The 17,079-nt window shown below is 39.4% G+C and overlaps 1 protein-coding gene across 3 annotated transcripts in view; it reads right to left on the reverse strand.

The window, feature by feature from the left end:
* LOC142160851 (ovostatin-like) overlaps positions 1-17,079 on the reverse strand; it is a 203,251-nt gene that overhangs the window by 155,011 nt on the left and 31,161 nt on the right. For 2 of the 3 annotated variants that reach the window (XM_075215883.1, XM_075215882.1), the window contains 16 exons: positions 16,885-17,003; positions 15,459-15,510; positions 14,543-14,626; positions 13,245-13,421; positions 12,402-12,483; positions 11,460-11,613; positions 10,406-10,477; positions 9,200-9,362; positions 8,579-8,799; positions 8,283-8,498; positions 6,614-6,738; positions 5,441-5,531; positions 4,040-4,111; positions 2,581-2,683; positions 2,452-2,502; positions 1,507-1,731 (listed from right to left, as the gene is read on the reverse strand). In XM_075215883.1, the coding sequence (XP_075071984.1) occupies positions 2,453-2,502; positions 2,581-2,683; positions 4,040-4,111; positions 5,441-5,531; positions 6,614-6,738; positions 8,283-8,498; positions 8,579-8,799; positions 9,200-9,362; positions 10,406-10,477; positions 11,460-11,613; positions 12,402-12,483; positions 13,245-13,421; positions 14,543-14,626; positions 15,459-15,510; positions 16,885-17,003 (1,781 nt within the window). In that variant the 3' untranslated portion in view covers positions 1,507-1,731; position 2,452. Of the gene's footprint in view, positions 1-1,506; positions 1,732-2,451; positions 2,503-2,580; positions 2,684-4,039; positions 4,112-5,440; positions 5,532-6,613; positions 6,739-8,282; positions 8,499-8,578; positions 8,800-9,199; positions 9,363-10,405; positions 10,478-11,459; positions 11,614-12,401; positions 12,484-13,244; positions 13,422-14,542; positions 14,627-15,458; positions 15,511-16,884; positions 17,004-17,079 lie in introns of those variants that run through there. The other variant, XR_012693321.1, reaches the window with a different exon arrangement.

Genomic DNA, 17,079 nt, shown 5'->3' on the forward strand with positions numbered 1-17,079 from the left:
CTTATGGTTTTAGCATCCTAAAGATTCACATTTAAATACCAGTGTTTCCACCTTGGGCAGTTAGATTTAACTCAGTTTGTACCAGATACAGACTAATGCACTAGTTGTGCCAAAATAATATAACCTTAATATGGATCATTGAACGATGCTTAGAAAGATCCATAAACAACTGGGACAGCATAAGAAAAGTATGTGAGATGGAGTCTTGCTCTGTGTGTACATAGAATTTTAAATATGCTGGTATAATATCTAATCTATGAAACAGTGATACTTGATTCTTTTAAGAGAGAGTTAGACAAGAATGCAGTGACCAAACTAAAGCTGTAGAACAGATTGTGGGATTTCAACAGGTCTTGATTTTTAGAATCTGTGAGATGTTGTCCAATCAAAACTGGTATGGAGATTGTATTGTGACAAGAAGAGTGTTGCAAGGAATAACCAATTTTTTGTGTTAAACCGGGATGGCAGGGAGGGGGGGGGGGGGGGGGAACAAATCAAGAGGGAAGGAGCGCGGAGATGGTGTGTGGTGGAGTGATGTTACATTACACAAACAGCAGACAAATCGAGGTAATCTCAGGATAAAGCAAGCATCTTAGGGCTCCAAAGTTTTGCAGAGGAGCAGGACACGTATTCCATGTGATAAATGTGGCAATGTTTTATTTTGTTTCAAATGTCTTCAAGTTGCATTCCCAGGTAGTAAATTATGGATGATTTAAAAAATAAAAAAAAAGTGTAAAAGACCTTTGTCTTTACACATTTAATTAAATGCAGATTATAAAGTGTAGATATTTTGTCGCTTGCCAGATGAATAGAGGGTTCTGAGGGAGGTGCCACATTGTTTTAAGAGAATCCACACTATTCAGTGCCCATGTCATTGTGCACATTTGGGGTCTAGAGATTCTTCCTGGATTTAGATACAGTACTACTCTACAGTATGTCTAGGAATCATGCAAATGGCACGTGCACATATTTAACAGTACATTAGTTTGAGCACCCAATAAACATTTTCTTCAAAGCTATACAGAGCAACCTGTAGTGACCCCATGCCCTCTGCAAGCTCCTGATCCTCCCATTGGAGAGAGCAAATTCCAAAGACAGCCCTCATTTATTTACTCCTTTATCTACTCCTTCCAGGGACCACTTTGTCCTACACTGTATACATGTAAATGTGTAGCAGTCTTAAGTGTTGCTGCTGTTCTTGTATGCCTGCAAGGTCAGAAAGTCTACACTTGTTCCAGGGAAAGGAAAATGTTGCAGGGCAGTTGCTGAATACCATAAAAGCCTACATAGTATGAAGGACTAGGACACTCAGTGGTACAAAAAAAAATAAAAAAAAAAAATATTTACTTTATAAACTAAAAAAAGTGACTATTTGCTACAGATTGATATTCAGCGGATGTGTGATGTTCATCTCGTAATATAGGATTCTTTTCATTGCAAGCCATACTTTCTGCTGACCAGTGATCTACAAAGGAACCAAAACTGATCCGTACTACAGACAATGAATTGTATCACGTTTGTTAACTCTTTATTTCCATGGTTTTGTACTGTACATAAGCAATGTGTGCACACTAAAATGTATACAGTAAACATACTGACAATTGTTACTGTATATTGTACATTGATCCTGTGTGTAGAGGTCATTTTATTCCTGGTAGATAGAGTTGTCCAAGCAAACTTCAGCATTTTCGTTTTCCAGGTCAATGTATATGGTCTTGTGAAGTATATTATCTGAAATTAAATTCTGGTGTTAAAACAAGTTCTACAGAAACAAATTGGAATTATTGTGTTAGGAGTGGATAACATTCGGATGATCAAGTTTCATATATTTCTTGCAACCTTAACTGGCCACATTGCCAAAGATCCGATTACCATATATTCATGCTAAAGAAATCATTCTAATGAGATATATTCCTTTAATGAATTAATTCTTGGCGATTCATTACTGTGCACTCAGGACAGCACATTTGGGGATGTTTACAAAAAAGAGAAAAACCACACCCCACTGATTGATGCAAGGCAAAAGTGGTTGCCTATTTTAGACTTACTAAATTGCCCTAAAAAGTGTCAGAATTTGATTGGTTGCCAATAGGCTACACCACCTTTTTATACCTGTGTTCATAATTGAGCCCCATTACGTATGAGCTTTGTGTTCTTGACAATATTGAAGCACATGTAGAACGTTTTATATCCTCCAGTGTTTTCACACCAGGCCAGTCTGCTGTGTTCTTTATATTAACTTATAGCATAATTGAGACTCTAGACAATTGTAAATACTTCTTTCTGTGAAGCCCCTGAAGGCAAATCTTTCCCATAAGTTTCCAACCTTCTAAACAAATTTCTATATTGCACAATTTATATAGTCTACATACGGTCATTGTATCTTTGTTAACCACAAACAAGTCCCTCTCCTCTTCAAAAACAATAAATTAGCCTTTTTGTTATACAAACCTTATTGGTCCTCAGTACAAGGACGGTTATAACTTGCATATCCATTCTCATCTAAGAAACAAAAGACAGCATATTTATTATTTACAATATTAATTTTGATTTTGTTACACATCAGAAGTTTGCTTTTACCCTCTTCATAGTAGCTAAACACATAACCGGAGGCGGTCTTCACGTTCAGCACTCGCTGCCCCATCAAAGCCTGGAATGATAACTTAACGTTCTCGTGGGAAACCTGCATGATGGAAGGTTGAAATTATGGCATTACCAAGTATTAAAAAAATTACATTTTAATTACAATCAATGGTCAGCTGCACCAGGGCCCAGAGTGCAATGCTGAAGGAGGGAGGAGGAGGGGGGGGGGGGGGAATACAGTGATATTTTAGGTCAATTTGGTTAAAATTTAAGTCAGAGCGGCATTTTTCCTTTTCTCCTTGGGTGCTAAAATTTTAAGTTATGGCTCTGAGCTGCACTGCAGAGTGTTAGAAGTCAGATAAATTTAATTTTTCTATATGGATCATATAAAATTAGACAATATATTACATTTTGAACCACCGACATGATTGTTTTACATGTATTCATTATAGATCAGATACTTGACAATATTCATGTATATGATACAGACGAAACATGATTTTAGACAAGCACAGTGTAGACACAATATGGGGAAATGGACATGACAGTATACACACACACAGCCAACCTGCAGATCAAGATGTTGTGGAACTACAAGCCCCAGCTGTTGTCTGGCAGAGCATGATGGGACTTGTAGTTCCACACCTGGCTGGGCCTGCAATAGTAGAAGGAAGGGGTAAGTGGGGAGTCTTTAATAAGAAAAAATAGTAGAGTATTATGGTGCGAAAAACATGGATAAAGATTCTTTGAGAGTGGCCTCTGTATGTCACATTATCCCATCTATAGTATACAATGAAAACAATGGTAAACTGATAAACTGGCCAAATTGTTCTAACTGCCTTAACAGTGGTCACTTGCGTGCGGCTTGGACTACTAAATTTCAGCAAGAATGGCTAAAATGCCATTATATTTTAATTACTTTCACAAAGAATGCAGATGGCAGGTTACTACTATTGCTACATATGTGTGACCATCAATCGACTACACTAATGGAATGGAGCCATTTAGCCTCAATGGATGGTGGGATCCATTCATCTAGACATGTGGACAAACTGGGCAAAGATTCAGAATCTTTAAAGTGTAAGCCAGTGTTAGCTAACCTGTGACATGCCAGGTGTTGTGAAGCTACAAGTCCCAGCATGCTTTGCCAATATATAGCAGCTTATTGCTAGAAGGGTATGCTGGGACTTGTAGTTTAACACCTGGAGTGTCACAGGTTAGCCAACACTGATGTAAGACATCATCCTGCATTATACATATACAGAAGACCACCAACACTTTACTAGTGATCTACACTGGTTCTTGTGTAAATTGCAATTGTCCAAATATCTTTAGGATACAGTCTAGTAGAAGCTAAAAACATGAGGAAGAGTAGTAGTAGGTGCATGCTGAGGAATGGAATATAAGGAAGGATGGTGGAAACCATTGACAAATTGAAGACAATGATATCACTCACAGAGTCTAGATATATTATGACGTCTCCCTTTGGATTCACTTCAGCTTTGGATATAACTTGCTTGTTCACCATCTGAATGGGAGAAAAAAAAAAAATTGCAGTTATATTTGCTTATACTATTCTATGTTTACCACTTGCTTTATGTCAAATATTATGCCATCAAGCAGAAGAATGAGTCATCCGTGTCTTTATATTGACATTGATAATGTGGACAGGATCAAAGTACCAAATTCTAATGCAGTGTTTCTCCAACCTGATCCTTAGGACCCCTAACAGTGCATGTTTTCTATATCTCCTTGCTTTAGCACAGGTGTATTCATTCAGGACTGACAAATCCACAGGTGGTATAATTTCCCTTTTCACCTGAAAACATGCACTGTTAGGTGTCCTGAAGACTGTACATTATACCAGTGTTTCTCAAAGCCAAAGATTTGACTTGCCCAAGATCAGCACAAGGTAGACAATGAGCTGTAAGTGGTGCACCCACAGATTCATGCAACTTGGACAATTCATCTACAATATGACTGTACACCTGCACTCCACTTTAGGACCTTCCTTGTTCATAAGTTATCCCCCAACACAATCTAGTCCTTCTGTAGGGTTCCTCACCCTGCTCTGCACCCCACATGATAGCATGGAGTGTACAGGAGCAGTCAATGCTGACAAACAGATACTGTCTTTGCTATTCAAGCAGCAATGACAGTGGGTGTGAATTGCATTTTACACCAGATTAGGCTCCTGTCTAATCAGGGTGCCAAGTTCACCACTCCCCTCTGGACCTGGCATCTTAGTTTATCTGGTCAACCCCTGACGACAGCTCTATTCACCACAGTTAGAGAAAAACGAGAACTAGCAGACAATACTTAAGCTGTGATGGGAGCATAGAAAAGGAATGTGCACCCTCTAGTGGTGCAACATGGACACAAAGGTTTGTGCAAAAAGAAGTTCTTGGCAAGAGTCAACCAAGCATTCTGTCCTCCATGACAAGGTGTCTCCTAGCTTTACTGGTCAAAGCACAACAAGGTACAATGACAGTAAAGCATAAGAAAACTACATGAAGAAAGACCACTCACTTCCAATGATATGGCCTCTATAACCAAGTGTCATTCCACACTCTAGTTTGAGACTACTTACATTTTGTTGACAGTAACGGATATACATTTTACAGATCACAGCAGTAGTAGAGATATTGGTCCACTTGTAGTAACAAAAAGCTGAAGTACGCCCAATTCTATGTTAAATTCGTTAGGGCAAGCAAAGCAATTTTAGAGGAGAGTGGATCTCTAAAGCAACCCCCCCCCCCCCAAACATGATATTGTTGTATTGATAGAAAAACCATTGTCAATATCACTGTACTACAACTGTTCTAGGTATAAACTGCAACAGATATGCATCACCTACATCATACAAGGATCCAAGGTCTGCAGTGTAACCAGACGGCATTCTTATTTGGACAACAGCCATGTTTGAGGCGTTTTGCTCTCCTTTGTAACTAAACAAAAAAACAATAGCAAAAATACACACAAATATCAATTTCAAAGCATTTGAGATTAATCACCGCTGGAAGCACATTTTCTCATTTTCTTGAATGTCAAGTCATTTTTTTCTCAACATTAATACACTATGGGGGGGGGGGGGGGGGGGATTCAATTCCCCCAAAGTACCATGCACGTTAAAGCCATTACGGTAAGTTTAACCCAGCTTTATGCTTGCAGCTGTGAGCAAAAAGCTGGCGTTAAACTACAGTAATAACGGTGTTTACACACTATTACCGTAATAATGGTAATAGGGGGGGGGAATTCAATTGGGCGCAGTCTGCACACTAAGATTTAAAAACACCATCACCTTCCTCTCTGAAACATCTGAGAATCTGGCTGTCTACTGAAATAGGTACTGTAGAAAACAAAAAAACAGTGGTCTTATTTTTAAGACCAATTTTTTCTCTACCATTTGGTACAAATGGCAAATCATTTAGGCAATAACTCAGGACATGATTCTACTGTATGTATTGATACCATTTGCTTTCCAAACTTCTGTCCTTGGTAATTACCAAGAAGCAAAGATCAAATGTCCTACAAATTGCAAAGATGTATACTCTGCTTGAATACCATCTACCATGTGAACTTATTCCAAATACAAACAATTATACGGTGGTGTGATTAGACACTGTCTCAATGTTTCCCCAGTGAACAGATATACGACTATGTTGTGCAAGTGACTCCATATTATCATTGTAGCAATGTGTCTCATGACGGAAGTCCTAGCAGGCACAGTATCAAAAAGTAATGGATATTGGGGTATAGTTCTAATGAAAAAAAAAAAAAAAAGCCAATTCATTGCATGTCGCTCCTGTTTTTTGTTGTATTCTGGGTAAACAATTGCCTACAACCCGGATGTTTTATGTTCCTAGAATTAGTCCTGATGCACTGGGATTAGACTATGCATTATTTTACTGTGGCACCCAATACAAGTCATGATGTAAACTTTAGAAAACGAGGTGACCATATAACACTAATGTTGTAGAGAAACAAGAGCCCTGTATTTGCACCATTAGGAAGCTTAGAGCTACTGTACCTGAGGTTGACATCGATGGTGAAAGCGTATCCTACTCCATTGACACAGCTTGCTGAAGAGGTTGTAATATCCAGTGAGAATGCAGAATTTTCTTTGGGTATTGGGATGTAGTAGACAACTGTGGTCTACAATGAGAGACGACACAAATATATTGTCTGAAGACACTCAATCATTTACCCCCCAGCAAGGAGCTTGTAACAAAGTTACAATAATAGGCTGAACTGCCAGGACACCAGCCCTGAGGCCCCTCACAAATAAACTGGATCTCTGCCCTGTTGTGGCTCCCTAATGATGCAGATTTGTGGCAGGAGGATGGGGGGGGGGAAATGAGACTGCAGAACAGTGGTAAGAGAACTTGTGGCTTCCTATTAGTCTCAGATTCATGGAATTTTCCTTAAATTTACAGACCCTCAACTCGGTATTTAATTATAAATTCTATTTTTAATTTTTTTCCCCAATTTGATTCATGCATTTATAATTTCCTTTATAGAAGTAAAAATAGAGGACATAGATTAGACAAACAGGATAGAATACTTCAAATTAAGGCTATTCTAGCTCCGAATGGGATTCTGGAAACCCTAGCAACTATACAACCTACTGGCTAGCTACCCTTTAACAAAACTCCCAGGTTCCACTTTCCAATGCATCCCAGGGTTACTGTAATATGCTTCACGGCGAGAGCACATTGCAAAAAGTTAAAAAATTGTATACTGTGTCATTAAGTTTAGTACATAACAGTAATCCAGAAGAGCACCAGGGAGCAGACAGCATAGAAGCCATGCAGACCCCAGTGTTCCTAGCCTCACTCAGCACTGGAATTGCAACAATAAGGCCCTTCCCATAATAGATAAACATATGTATTATGGTCAATACAAGACAGTGAAGAAAAAGCTTAACTCAACTGGGTCTCGCTTCACTTGTTTAGAACAGAAGCTTTATGGCACCATCTCTGAACAGTATTGGGTAAGGGGGTTCTGGTTATTCTGCATTATCTGGAGCAGTCCAGAAAAGTTCATGGATAGTTTGAGTCCTGGATCTCTGTAGATAACTACTTGCTCTGAAACTGTACTCGGAATTGCTGACCAACAGTGGTTTGTTAGTATTTATCTCAGTCCGAGTCAGATCTTCTGTGTAGATCGGAGTTTCAAACCCCTAGTCCTGCCTGAAAGTGTAGCAGCTTTGGAGGATAAAAATGCATTTTAACTAAACTAGAGACCCTGATCCTCCATATTTTCCTTAGAATTATCTGAGACATTAGGATGTCTGTCACTTTAGTGTTCGTTTCTTTACCACCTCTATATACTTGCTAACAAAGGCGACTTGCAATTCCCAAAGACTAGTTGTTGACCCTGATGTAGACCCAGATGATTGCTAGCAACGAGCTTCATTAACCAAAATGTAATCATTGTATTTGACTGAAATAAGCAATAAGAAACAATCTATGATTGAGAAAGATGAACTATTCTAACATGCAACACAAGTCACTGTTCTACAAATCAAGTCTCACTAACGTTTATGCCACCATCTTGATACATCACTAGGACTTCCCCCAAAGCTGATAATATTTGAAAAGATTTGTTGGGGTTATAATCGACTGTTTTTCCTAAATAGATATCTAGTGGGGACAAATCTTTGTGTCTATACCATGTGATGGATTTAATAATCTCACCTGTATCAGGCACCATCCTAAACCGTTGACGTCAATGCTGTAGTCTCCAGTGGCATCAGGAAGTTGTTGTCTCTGGACCAATAGTCTGTTGTCTTTATTTAAGTCAAAACTGGCAATTTCACCATTGCCCTTTTTGACCACCACAGTTTGATGGGAATCGGGGGTGTATAGCATCTTACCAAAGGCAGCCATCGCCTGCAGGGCTAATACAGTGTCCTGAAAGAAAGGAGATAGAGGGAAAAGCTTTTTTTGGAATAGACAACTATGGAGCAGCAAGCATAAGTCACCGCTATTACCTGTGTGGAAGTGCTGCCCCCATGTGAATTCAGCTGGCGTCCGAGCCATACGGCAATCTGTGCCATTTTCGCAAGGTCCTCATTAGAAGGATCGGGCATTGCTGCCAGGCTTAGTAACATATAAGATGTTATCAGCACCTCATTTGAGGCAAAGGGAGGCCTGAAAAATGGAACCCCTGGCCTCTTGGGCATCTCTTCTCGCTCCCAGTGCATTGTGCCATCTGCGGAACACCATTGTATGAAAAGGTTAGTGATGCCAAACTTTAGTCATGCCTATACCATCAATGGAGGGCAATGTCTAGTTCTTTTTGGAAATAAGCACACGTATGAGTGCTAGAAGATAAGATGGAAACTAAGGATTCTCCAGCTCTCCAAAACAAGTCCATCCAATATTTCGTTCCTTAGCACCCATGATACAAATAGTACCATTATAAAAACAGTCAGTACCATCAGGGACCACAAAATTGTCCCATATATTGATGATTTTACTTGTGCTTGCACATTAATTTAAATACAAGTTGTTAACATGTGGAACTAAAATTCAGCAGTTTTATGTGTAAGCACTGTATTATCAGTGTGCTACAGTTGCTAATAACATTCCGATAAATTAAAGCATTATACCTGCAACGATTGCCTTTTTCATCAGTTTCTCAAGCAGAGGGCCTCTATATTCTGGGAGGTCAGCCAACGTGAAGGAATAGAGCATGAGGACTTGGACAGAGATCGTCTGCTCAGTTGTGGAGGCATTTTTCAGACACTCCATGCAACCTCCCAACAGCGTCAGCTGGAAGATAAATGAAGCCAGAACTAATCAATTGTCACTCAATAGCAGCTTAGAATTTTGCAAAGAAAAAAATAAAAAAATCCCAAGCTTGATCTGTAGGTTATCCAGTATATACCAAAATCTGGATGAAGAAAAATATTACAGTTTGTTCCAAATTCCACCATGGGAAACTGTCAGACAAACCACACCAAGACACAAGACTCTCTCTAACTAAGAACTGAAGCTCATAGGGAGTTTTATGAACAGAATATGGTAGTGGTTTTCCATGTTAAACCTAAGGGTGGTCTTCTTGATAATGAGATTTGCACATGCTATGGATTGGCACATGATTTATTTTGTTACAGTACTCCCACTGGCTGTTACCAGCTATAGCTGGAACATTGGAAATATGACATTTACCAGAGTGCATTATGGAAATTACAGCACTATACAGTCCTAACACATGTAAGATGTGGGACCATCACAAAACCAGATGCCAAACAAAAATATTTGACTGCAATTTATACCAGAAAGATAAATAGTATAATACAATTAAGCATTTGTAGAACTGATCAACAACATTGTCTCAGGCACAAGTATATGAACCTAAATATTAGTTCTCAGATAGCCAAGGTTGTGTTTGCAATATTTGCACCTTTATGCATTAGAAAAACCTGAAGGTGTTTGGTAAAGGATTTGGAGAAGCAGACATTGTTACATTGAGTTGTTGTGTGTACAGCTACTAGTAAGAGCAGTTGCATTTCCATCATTAGGGATGTCTTGGCTCAGGCGTCATCCACATGATAAATCAATTTAGAGGTCATGTGTCTTCGGTACAATTGAAGGACATGTGTCAGAGTGGAAACAATGTCCATATAGCCATCTGTAGTCAGACATTGTTCCTCTGTCAGGTCATGAATACAGATGAGTTAGTGGAAAATGCTTCTATTGCAATGATGTGGTTGAAGCAGGAATGTAAAGAAACCCGATCAGATGTACAACAATGTGTCTTGCATACATGTTGATATATGTTCTGCTTTCTTGGAATGGATAAGGTTACTTACTGATAAGCTGTACTTGCATTCCCAGAGGGCGATAGAAAGGTAAGCTGTATAATAAAGATCAGTGTCCGTGTCCTAAAAAAAATAAAAAAAAAATATTACTTTGGCAAGAGTTTTGCTTTTCAAGCTTGGATCCAAGCCACTCTCCTTATAATTGGGATTCAAATAGCAGCTTATATACTCATGACTGGCTCTAGGAGCGTCAGTGGCAGGGGAGGTACGATCTGGACATCTCATGGCTGTTGGAACTGAACACAAAAGATTTTTTTTGTCTGGTTTTGTTTCAAAATATTGCCTTATTGTCATAGCAGCTGTCCATCAAGCCCATTTAAGGGACATTTGGGTGTGGCTCACAAGCCAGCCCTTGCAAGATGTAAACCCCTATACCTGGGGAGGTGAGTGGATCTGATTTTTAACTGCATTTCAATGGTGTTTAAAACATAGGTCAGTGTAGGACCTGCATATATTGAGGTGCCCTTGATGCTGGGATGCAGGCTTAAATGTTTTAATCAAAATATGAACCAATACCTCATATTTTCAATTTGCTAGATACACACAGATATGCAGTGTAAAGGATACGTGCTGACAACTGTCAGTTTTGTATACAGAAAAGGAATTCATGATAACCATAGGTTTGAGTTATTGCATTTATGTTTCTTGCATCATCATCATCTATTTATATAGCGCCACTAATTCCGCAGCGCTATACAGAGAACTCATTCACATCAGTCCCTGCCCCATTGAAGCTTACAGTCTATATTCCGTCACACACACACACACACAGAGGGGGACAGAGAAAGGGAGAGACTATTAACCTAGCAGTATGTTTTTGGAGTGTGGGAGGAAACTGGAGCACCCGGAGGAAACGCACGCAAACACAGGGAGAACATACAAACTCCAATGTACTGCATTTGCTTGTTGGACCTCTACGTTTTATGCACTATGCTCTATTTCCTCCCTCTGTCTGGCGCCTTATAAGTGACAATAATATAACATGCAAGTCAGTGGATGGAATGTAGACTGTTTCTTTGGGACACTTTCTATAGGAATCACTCACCCGCATTGCGATTACATTGCCCTTGGCTTTAAAGCAGCCATTGTCAAGCCTTTGAGAGCTCTCCAAGTTGATCAGTGTTTGCTGTTGTCTAGTCTCATCAATGAAAATGTATGGTTTGCAACTTTCAAATGTCTTAAAGGTGTAGACAGTCAACCTGCAAGCAGAACAAAACCTCTTCAGATAAATCCACCAACTCTAAGTGTGTTATACTTAATGTACACAACCTAAAATACAAGCAGCCTTCATAAAAATAAAATCTATTATGATTCACTGACACACACAACAGTCCCAGGAAATCAAGATATTTGGGAAATAGTCACGTTGCGGATGGAGATATTTTCCCCACACACACCAGATTTCCTGCCATTGAACACTGCAGTCTCATGACAGATACCAGTTTGTACTCTGCATAATAAAAAAAAAAATTCTCTAGCATTCCTCCAAAACTGTCCCGATTTCAGGAGGGGATCCCTATATCCCATGGAGCAGGACATTTGTCCCCATTCTAGACAGGTCAGAGGAGTGCCCTTCTAAATGGGAGCCAGTAGCATGTGAGGCACTGAATGGGTATTTTTAGTGGAGGGGTAAGAGGTTCTAGGTGGCCCCTGTGCAGTGTGGACACTCTACTGATGGTCACAACTACAAGTAGCTAAAAGGTAGGTTATATGCATCACAGTGCAAGATCTACACCTATACATCAGTTACCATGCTTAGTGACCAGTAAATCATGTTACATGAAGATGCTCTAACAAATTTTGTTAGAGACTATGAACTAAACAATTTTCCCTTCAATCCTGGAATCTACACTGATCCATTCCCTTCTACTCAATCCAGAGTCTACCCTATAGGGTCTACCCCAACAATCAATGCTCCTTCATAGTTGCATTTTGCCTTGTTCTTACTCCACTGCAGACAGTTCTGAACCAAACTCTTCATTCTTACATTGAATTCCCTTGTTCTCTTGAGTTTGAAAATAAGTTATATTCTCCACCACCATAGCTATACGAGAGCTGACGATAGTAACCTAGAAATAGATAAAAACAGGGCAATATTTCTCTGTACCTTATTTCCTAGCAATACCATTACATAAGAATAAGTACATGCTGGCCTTTTGTATACAGAAACGTGTTTATAATAGGAAGAGCTACTTGAAATGTAAGAAGGTTCATCTAGAACACACTGGAGAAACATATGAGATGTTAGGCTGTATAATACGTGTCCCCATTTGATTACAGTAATTTCTCTTTTCAGCACATTAAACCAATGGCTGGTTCCTTCTCTGCATTTCCCGCTTCCCCATGGACATCGCGGTTACCTATCATGCTACTTATTGCTCTATTCCCAATACACAAGGTAAAACACCAGTGTTAGCAAGTTACATAAAGATAATAGTCTATCAGCTGCTATGATTTATTACAGAAGTGCTTTCTGTAGAGCTATATATTTTTTTTATTTTTTTTTTTAAAAGAATAAAACATGCCCACACTTGTGACATGAAATTTTAGAGCCCTTAATCCCTAATTGATGCTTCCATTTAAGAGACAAGACACAAAGTACTTATTTTGGGTACCAATGTAGAACAGTAGTATAGAAAAAAAAATACTCTGGCCACTGGAAAGACTTAACCTGAAATGCCAAACTGGACTCTAAATCCTAGAGAAGCTCTTTTCGCACCTTATTAGCTAAAAATGGCTATAACTGAATCCCAACACTACCTCTTTTTACAGCAGAATTCTTTGAAATATTTCTAAGGCAGATTACATTTCACTTTAGAGCCAGGCTCACCCTCAGACATGTAACCCTTTGCTTTCTGAAGCAGCTCATCTGTCAGCTGCCCGGTGTTGTTGAGATAAGCCACTACATATGGGATGGGAGCCATACGGGCAAGATTCTGTTCAGCACAGCCATAAGGCTTCTGGACCAAATCCTGGAGGTTTTGCAACGAGAGGCCAAAAACATCACCTGTAGGAAAGAACGAGACCGTGAGTGAACAAAAAAATAAAAAATATATAAATTGGATCTTATTTGGATAAGTGCCTACACTGGCAAACTACCGTATGTGCATTGCCAAGAGCTACAGGACTTCAAGTTATCAAGTCTTCAACGGCCAACAAAACCCTACAAAGACAGTTTTACAAACGGCCCTTGCTATGACAAGTTATAGTGAGACCATCTGGGAAAAGATCATGCTAAATAACTAATTACTCAGGGAGCCTTCACTAACAGGGAATGCTGTAATTGTGTATGTACCACTGTAGGCGAGATGATTTGTTAGCTGTGAAACTCTAAGGGATTTTGTTGGGAGGATCAAGCGTTGAATGTTGGAAGCTGGAAAGGAGCCAGAGTCCCATAAATATTAATAGGTATAGTGGCAAGATGGAACATAGGAAATTTCAAAAACAGCATTCTAGAGTCAACTAATCCGCATGGGAAGGCAAAGAACGTGCAAACTACCAGATAATCCTAGCACCAAGAGAAGCCAATTCACTCAGAGAGAGTCAGACTGAGAACATGACACTAATGAGGCCTCAATGAGGTTTGCTTGAGAACCAAGCGGAATCTGATGGGTGGAGGGATAAAACAGATGTTTTCTGCAAAGTGCCAAGCGATGTATTCAACAAAATAATGGGAATGAGTTATGCTGCAAGATGTTCTGAGATTCAGACACGAGACTATAGGGAGACAATCAGCCCACACAGGTGTAGCTGTATCATGCATTACATCTGTTAAAGTGTAGTCAAACTAACATGTTTGGGGACCTTTGTCATGTGGGTCAAAGGGAAGCAGAGGTGTGAGAGACTGCGCTACTGCCCAGTGTTTGACCAAAGGGTAGTTTCATGTAAGAGTCATGAATACAACCATTCACAATAGAACCAATACTACCAAGCAGGGGTATCACACTTGCTATGTTTCCTTTATTTTATAGAAAATAAAACCAAAGCAGAGTGTATATAGTATTTTGCAAACTTTTACATTAAAATATGCACTGTACTAAACACTTGCAGCAATATAACAAAACAAGTAAACTGGGAATATGGGATGAGGGTTTTTCTGCAAATTGAGGGTGTCTTCAGGAGTCTCACCAATAGCGGTAACATACGCCGACACAGAATCCGGCACAACATTATCTGGTGGTGTTATTGTGAGGGGTATCTCAGTGTTCTTGTCTATAAAAAAAGAAAGACAAGTCAGTACATAGGAAAAGCAACACCAGAGTCACTCATTTCCCAAAGCATCAGAAACCAGATGCCTCAACTACATTAAATTACCATGATGAATAAATGGAAGAAATGTTAGGATGGCAGCATATGAGAATTATCTAGGGGAGAACATATTACAGAATGCTATGCAAATATTTTGCAAAGTGTTTCTCCCATATCAATGCCTCCACTTTCTTTAATGTGTCATTGAGCATAGATATCGGATAAATGGGTCCTTGTCCTTAGAAGTAACTGAGAAGTTCGATGCAATACATGAACCTTAATTCACCAGGGGGTATATTTACTAAACTGCAGGTTTGAAAGAGTGGAGATGTTGCCTATAGCAACCAAATGCTCAATTTAGTAAATATACCCTCAAGTCTGGGAAGGTCTCAATAATGGGTTTCTGGAATGTGATATTTGGAATACAATCCTTAAAATATTAAACATTCAGAGAGTTGTTTCTATAATGTTCTGCCTTCTAGGGGACAGTGAAGTTCAGAGCCAGAAAATATGAGGGGGTTCTTCTTATGACAATTATTCTGTGTTAGGAAGGCTATATTTTGAAACAGAAGGGGACTTTACTTTCCCAACAACAACTTATGGAGTCCAATTAACTAATGGGTTATAAACTCATATGGGAGTATGTATGGTTGTCTCTGCCACATGGTAATATTAAGTTGCATCATGAAAGGACATTTAAACATTTCAAAACATCAACGTTCAGCAGAATATGACCCAGTTGGAAGACGATCTTTGTGCCTCAAGAAAACTACAGTAGGGAACATTTTTAACTTACTTTGCACCAATACTAGATTGCTCAACGTCAGTTCTCTCCGGATTCCTTCAGGCTTGGAAAAAGGGAAAAACAGGTCACATACCTCATAGGGGTCAGTGAGGACATTACACAATGCAAAAAGCAGGCAAACATTTTAAAAAAAAAAAAAAAAGTTACTGAACATAGGTTGACACTTCAATTATGATCACAGAGGTTACATGACTGGTAATCTGTAGATGTGCAGTTTAATGCTTTAGCTTTGAGAACAGGTGGGACACTGCTACTTATTTTCATCAACTCTAAGGAGGTCAACTAAATGCTGACTTTCCAAATTGCTATGTATTTCCAAATAGTTCTCAGGTTGTAGAACGTTGGAGAAGTCAACGCTGTATTAATGGTGACCAGTAGATGGCAATGCAAGATTCTTGTGACAGCAATAAACACTTCTGCTGCAGAACTGTTCTGTATAATTGGGATTACTATGGGAGATGTTCAGGCGGTCAAACAGTTTTTAACATGTACATTTTATAATGGTATTGTAAAGGTAAGAAATTTGGTTCATTTACTAAAGCCTTGATTAAAAATAAAATAAAAACGTGCTGGTATTGCCCAGTCAGATTTTAGGCATCATTTCTATGATTGTGCTAGATCAGGCGTGGCCAACCTGCGGCCCTCCAGGTGTTGTGAAACTACAAGTCCCAGCATGCCCTTACAGCTATCAACAGGTTGTCTACTGGCAAAGCATGCTGGGGCTTGTAGTTTCACAACACCTGGAGGGCCACAGGTTGGACAGGCCTGTGCTAGATAGTCGATTGATAGAATCTGGTTGCTATGGGCAACACTTCCACTTTTCAGAAGCCTTAGGAGAGGTTTTCTTATTTGAAAAGCATTAGGGAGTAGATTTTACTGATAATGATTTCAGAGTTCAGGCTGTGTACAAATATTTGACAGAGGGCTGGTTATGAATGTCCAGACCCTAAAAATATTCAAGATCAGTTAATTACAACGAAAATATCTGCACCAGATGGGTGTTTTCTGTAATCACTGATTATCCCAGAACAGTAGGCATCAAAAAGTAGCAAGAAAATTCTTATGCCAGAGGCACATTAAATTTGTAAAGACAGAAGCCATTTTATTTTATAATGGCTATATTTGACTTCTGAAATTAGTCTAGTTTATCAGCTCTCTAATGTGAAATATAAAAAGGTAAATGGAACAAGTGATCAAAGATTATAGAAGTGTGTAGATCAGTGCTGTCCGATTGTTGCCGCCATCTGTACGCAGGACAAATTCTATTCAACATAGAAGGGAGATGGTCTGGGGCAGCATCTGGCCTGAGGGCTGCCTGGTTGAACAACCCCCGTTAGTTTTATGGCAAACTAGGAGCTCCACTAAGTTTATTCTATTAAACATCTGATTTTGTACTTGCAGCCATTGACAGTCTCACCTCTGCAATAAGGCTTTGCACCACTGTGTCCTTGCGGGGAGACTGAGTGGAGTCATTGGGGCCATCGCAAGACTCGCCGATGTGCGTCGTCTGAGCAGACGCTGTAAACTCGATCTTTCCTATGAAGAAAGCAGAATGAACCAGAGACCAATACAAGCAGCAATTGGAGAGTCTGGCTGTCCAGAACTGGCCAGA

Source organism: Mixophyes fleayi, chromosome 6 (assembly GCF_038048845.1).
Source record: "Mixophyes fleayi isolate aMixFle1 chromosome 6, aMixFle1.hap1, whole genome shotgun sequence".
NCBI lineage: Eukaryota > Metazoa > Chordata > Amphibia > Anura > Limnodynastidae > Mixophyes > Mixophyes fleayi.